Raw genomic sequence first — 6000 nt, forward strand, 5'->3', positions numbered from 1 at the left:
CTAGCTGTTCCTGGGAGAGTGGAGAGGACACTGAGATGATGAGAAAATAGAGAAAAGAGAAAGGTCAAGGTCAGGTGGGGCCCTTCTCCTGACAGGCGAGAAGGAACTGCTCAACCACTGTAGCACATTTATTTATACATGCAAGAGGTGCAAGAGGACGATGTCAATTTCAGCCCCACTGCCTAGCAACTTGTTTGCCTGTCTGGTAGAGGCTTCTTGCCTTCTTGGAGCTAGAACAGCTTGTTTACGTGGTTTGTTTTGGGCTGTGTTGTTAGGGCAGGCCTTGCTTTAGCCCCACTAATGTGATCAATCTTCAACTTCAATGGCTCTCCACATATCACCAGACATAATAAAATCAAACAAAATAGAACAGAATAAAACCAATCTGAACAAAACAGTGAAAATGATACAGGACTTCTAAATAAGGCAGTAGGAAGTCAACAATGGCTACTATAATATATCTTGTTATCTTCAAAGTATCTTCCCATGCCTCACATGTAATAAAATCAAACAAAATAAAATAGAATAAAACCAAACAAGGAAAACAATACAGGACTTTAAAACAAGGTAATAGGGAATTAACAGTGGCTGCCCCCTTCAGAAGGAGACCCCCATAGTTGCTATATTGCGTATTGTTACCCTTTGAATAGATGCTCAGACCACCACCTACAGGCCTGCAGGTCAGTTCAATAACACAGGCACTGAGTTGTTGCTTACTTCAGTGGCTGTCATCTCAGCCTGCATGTTTCGAGATCAGCCGGTTGTTGGCGGTGGGAGTGGGCATGACTCATCTTCCCTCCCCACCCATATGCTGGCCACAGGAAGGGTCGCCTCTTGTTTCGACTCCCAGTCCATGACTGCCACTGGCTCACAGGAAGGGGTTAGCTTCTTGGTTCTCCTCCCAGCCTACATGGCTGCCACTGGCTCACAGAAATGGATTAGCCTCTCGTTTCTCTTGGAAAAGCTTTTTTGTCTCGGGACTGTTGGATAGAAGGGAATATAGAAAGTGGTTCTGATTTTCAGCTGTTCTGCTTGCACAGTAGCTGCATATCGATCAAGTGTGGCATGTGTGTGTCATACACAAAAGATTCACACTTAGGGACTGGAGATAGAACTCTGTGGCACAACACCTGCCTGGCAAGCATGAGATCCTGAGTTCGATTCCTGGTACCAAAGGGAAAAAAATTTACACTTGGAAACAACATGGAGGAATTGCTTGTAGTTCAAGGGCTAAAAGAATTCTTTTTTTTTTTTTTTTTTTCCAAATCCACTTTATTTCAAGGATAAAAAGAAAAAGAAAAAACTACAACAAAATTTCAAAACACAGTGCTATATATACTGTACATTGTCACCCCCAAATTACTCACCCAGAGCACAAGACACCTGTATTCAGTGGTCTGAACAATACCAGCACAAACCTGAAAGAAGAATTCTATTCCTGTATTCCATGAGTGCTTTTCATCTTGTGACACTGCTGTTGTCACTCGTGCTTTCTGGAGAAGGTTGTACATGGTGGGACTGTGTCCCTGCTTACTAGTGTAGAGTGTCCTCCCAGGGAAGAAGAGCCTGGCTGTCAGTCCACACTGTCCTCACGCGTCTTGTCTGTCTCCAGGTGAGGTCGCTCAGATAATGGACCAGAGTGGACTCTCAGTGAAGGACGCTGCTGTGGACACTCTGTAAGTGGCTCCTGTGGGAAGTCCTCTGATTGCCTGGGTGACCTTTGAGCTCTCAGGTCACTTGCCAGTCCCCAGGGTACTTTACTTTGTAACCCAGCCACACTGTCCACATTTTTTAAGTAAATGTGGTCGAGACCTGGAGGGGTCGCCATTCACCAGAGCTGCCAGGGTCTCAGTGGGCATCTCCTCTGATGGCAGCGCAGACCCTCAAGGCAGGGCTGCAGATGCCTGCCATCGTCCTATATTCCTGCATCCGGTGCTGCGTTTCCCCCTGAGCACAATGCCAGCCTCTGCGTGGTGGAATGACCCTGACATCCAGCACAGACTGCTCAAGCTACGCCTGGGTGTCATGCCCGGAGCACTGCACTGCGGCCTGCACGTGCTCCATGTACCACTGGCGGGGCTGTACTTCTGCCCTCCTGCGGGAGGTGGGATTGGCTAGAGCTGCAGCCTCCCTGCCGGCAGGTGCTTTTTCACACCACACTTTGTCATGCAGTCTTTTGTGCACTTGTGAGCGCCGCAGCTAAAGGAGAGTAAATGATTGAGCCAGTATCAAACATGACCTTGCCTGCAGCCTCAGGCGAAACACAAGATGAAATTGTGTGTCGCTAAAGTGCAATTTTCCTCAAAGCTTCAGTATTCGTAGAGGGTTTGGCTCGCGTGGCCCCTCTGACTCCATACCATGGGGTCTGTGCCCCTCCTGCCCCCACGGTGTTTCCTCAGCCTCAATGGAGGACTTAACCTTCTCTGCCTGGCCAGGTTCGGAGATGAGGAGGTCGCAATGAGGCGCCATGATGGAGCTGGCTCTGATGGGCACCTGGCACATGTCTTCCGACATGCGGCCAAGGAGCTGTTCAACGAGCGCGTGGAGGAGATCACCTACTGCCCCCTGAGGTGCCAAAGCGGGGCACGGGTGCGGGTCATACCTGATTGTGGCATGTGAGGGGCTGCTCTATGGGGATCTACCCCCAGCCTTCTGTGTCACCTCCTGACTCTCGCTGACATTCCCAGCTTTGATTGAAAAATGGCTCTGCAAAAAAAAAAAAAAAAAAGAAAAATGGCTCTGCAGTCATGGAGGACTTGACAGCATGCTTGTTGTTTGTTTTACAGAAACAAAGATTTCCAGGAGGTCACCCTCGAAAAGAATGGAGAGGTTCTCTTGCGTTTTGCTGCGGCATACGGGTTTCGGAACGTCCAGAACCTGGTCCTGAAGCTCAGAAAGGGCAAGTTCCCGTACCATTTTGTAGAGGTCCTTGCGTGTCCTGGAGGTGAGTGCATCGATAGCCCTGCAGGGTGGGTCACTCTTGAGCTTGTAGTGAGTCATCCCTTCCTGTCATGAGGTGTGATGCATGGACAGATGGACAGGCCTCACATTCCCTTGGGGATATGCCACGAGGAAGCCCATGTGGTGCCAGTTGAGCCTGCTCTGGAGCCTGTCTGGAGGCAGGAATGGAATGCTATGGTGGCTCAGAGACAGGGGGAGCCAGGTCTGGGGCCTGTGAAGGGACAGTGGGAAGTGTACTGTCCAACCATGGCTCCCCTGCTGCTACAGGAGGGAGATAGCACCATCGCAGGATATGGTGACCCAGGCAGGTGAGGCGAGGGTCCTGGCCTGCAGATAGCACAGGAGTGAGAGTCAGGGAGAAGGGAGCCCTGATCTCTGCTGAATGGGGACCTTGTATCACTGAGTGGAGAGGGATACGAGAAGCAGGCAGAAACTCCAGGGCAGGCTGGCTCGCTGAATAGTCACAGGATGAGGTGGGGCCATTGTCTTGGTCCTGTCACTCAGGGATCTTGTGGAGGGGTCCCAGGGGCTCACCAGGACAGATCTGGGGGCTGAGTGGGCACAGACGGGAGGTGGCATCATTTGCACCTCTAAGAGTAGGCAGTGGCCAGAGATACTTGTTTGCTCTGAGCCCCCTGGGGGCTCGGGACTGTCCCATCCCCATTCACCCCCAGACAATTTACACACTGAGGCAGCACAGGAACCTCAGAGGTCACAGCTAGCAGGTAACTTTCCTGGCTTGGGTGATTCTAGGGAGGCCAGGAACCGGATTTACAGGGCTAGCTGTGCAGTTCTCGAAGGCTTAATGTAAAACCATGAGCTGTGTCTCAGTTACTTTTCTCATTGCTGAAACAAGACACCTGATGCCCAAAATGAAGGAAGGGAAGGTTTATTTAGCTTATAGTTTTTGGAGGTTTCGGTCCATGCTCTGCTGGCTCTAAGGCAGGGAGATGTGGCTAAGGGACAGCTGTTCATGGGGGCCACCAGCAACAAGAGGGCGAAAAGGGGAAAGCACACCTCCTTCCCTCCCTTATATTCTATGCCAGTTACCCATGCCTGGGAGGGTGCAGCACTCACACCGCCAATCCCAGCACTAGACAATGAACCAATCACAAATGCTAGATTCAGCCGCCTCTGTGACCACATGAGGCTTTGGGGGTGGTGGGAACACCCAGATACAAACCCTGGAAGCAAGCTGGTTTGGGCCCTTCGTGAGGATGGGAAGAGGTACACAGGGCACTGCGTGCTGGAGCCCAGCTATGGGTTCAGGCCTCAGGGCTGCACATCCCTGTCCTTCCTCCCTGCCCTGACCGCCGCTGAGGTGAGGCTTCATGACACCACTCCCACCTGTGTCTCTTCTAGGATGTTTAAACGGCAGAGGCCAAGCACAGACCAAGGATGGACACATGGACAAGTCCCTGCTGCGCCAGATGGAGGGCATCTATGCAGACATCCCTGTGCAGCCGCCCGAGTCCAGCACACACGTGCAAGAGCTGTACCAGGAGTGGCTGGAGGGCACTGACTCACTCCGAGCCCATGAGACCCTGCACACCACCTTCCAGAGCCCCGAGTTCTGCAGTGCTGGCCTGGACATGAAGTGGTGAAGGGAGCAGGCTGCATGGAGGACAGCTTGCTGATGAGGTGCGGCCCTCCATGGAGACCCCTGCTGGCTGCTCCGGATTGCCAGTTCCCTGCTCCCGACAGCTGGGGTGTGTGGTGCTATCTTCATCACGAATGTGTGGAGTAGAGTTTCTCACGGGAGAACCTCCCAGGCTAAGTGTCCCTACATCGTAAGATTGTGAGAAAAATCCCAAAGAGCAGCAGCAGAGACAGACTACCCTCTGCTAGATTTTAAAACCTCAGAGCATCCCCAGAGGGGCTGGGGCGTTGGGGTGGCTGGGCTGACTCTTCAGCTCCGCGCTGGAGAAATGCGGCAGCAGGGCTGTGCCACGGTGCCGGAGACACTGCTGGCCTCTGGGCTGGGTCTTTTGGGGTAAGCGCTTACTCCCACTCCAGCCTAGGCGGCTCTCATTTTCACTCCTACAGTTTGAAAATCATTGTAAGTTGGTGACAGTGAGCCTCGGGAACCCACAGTCACTCCCCACCACCCTACCACACCCAGCCAGGGCAGCCTCCTGTGGGCGCTGGGGTTTTGGGCCTCAGGCCGACCCTGGGCACCCAGGCTTTGAGTTGCACTCACCTGAGCTCATGGCATGGACAAGGCCTGACGAGAGCCACTGATGTCACAAGCAGACTAGAGAACTGAGGGGTGCCCATTGGAGCCACATGGCCAAGAGGACCCCAGCTCCTTAGCCTTGCCGTAGCTTGGGAGAAGGAAAGCAGGGCCCTACGTGACTGGAGGACGGCTTCTCCACACGACCTTTCCCTAGACAGGGTTTCTCTCCTCAGCAGGTCTGCTGGGTCTGGCACCGCCCTTGTGTCCTGATGGCACCCCTCAGCCCACTACCCTGCTGGTGTGAGCTCACCCTGCAAGGAAGCAGTGTATCTGCCAGCAAAATTGGCTGCCTAGGACACAAGGCACAGGGCCCTGTGCTGCCTTGGGCTCAGGCGAATCTGGGCTACAAGTGCCTGAGGACGGGGGCACTAGGGTCTGTCACTACGTGGTGGCCTTCATCTCTGTCGTGTACCTGTTTGGATGGTAACTGGACGTGTGTTCCACTGCTTTTTTTGTTTTTGTTTCTTGCTCTCAATCTATATATAGTTGGGTGTTAATCCCCAAAGCAACTGATATGAAATAAACAGCTGAAGAGAGTGGAGTGGAGTGAGCCAGGTGAAATAAATCCAAGCTGGGCCTCTGCTGGTGCAGGGTTCAGGTGCTGTCCTGCTGCCTCTAGTTGACATCTCCTGGCCAGGAGCAGTGATGAGGGAACTGCCTTCCCCATGACATCGCACACAGCCCAGGGCAGCATGAAGAGACCTTTTCCCCACAGTGCAGTGCGAGCAGTTGTCAAAGAGGTGAGGCCTATGGACAGCGCCTGCAGGGTGGAGCTCTGGGAGGACAAACCCAGGTTCCTGTCC

General features: G+C 52.9%; 1 protein-coding gene across 1 annotated transcript in view; it reads left to right on the plus strand.

Annotated features, from left to right (window-relative positions):
- The window catches only part of Narf (nuclear prelamin A recognition factor), a 29398-nt gene extending 23660 nt beyond the window's left edge, over window positions 1-5738 (plus strand). The window contains exons 8-11 of the mRNA XM_013147211.3: window positions 1613-1676; window positions 2436-2570; window positions 2787-2944; window positions 4324-5738. Of these exons, the coding sequence (XP_013002665.1) occupies window positions 1613-1676; window positions 2436-2570; window positions 2787-2944; window positions 4324-4565 (599 nt within the window). The 3' untranslated portion in view covers window positions 4566-5738. The remainder of the gene's footprint in view (window positions 1-1612; window positions 1677-2435; window positions 2571-2786; window positions 2945-4323) is intronic.
- Window positions 5739-6000: the final 262 nt, after the last annotated feature.

This window comes from Cavia porcellus, unplaced genomic scaffold, assembly GCF_034190915.1.
Source record: "Cavia porcellus strain 051 isolate PalLab524CR breed Dunkin Hartley unplaced genomic scaffold, mCavPor4.1 scaffold_32, whole genome shotgun sequence".
NCBI classification, from domain to species: domain Eukaryota; kingdom Metazoa; phylum Chordata; class Mammalia; order Rodentia; family Caviidae; genus Cavia; species Cavia porcellus.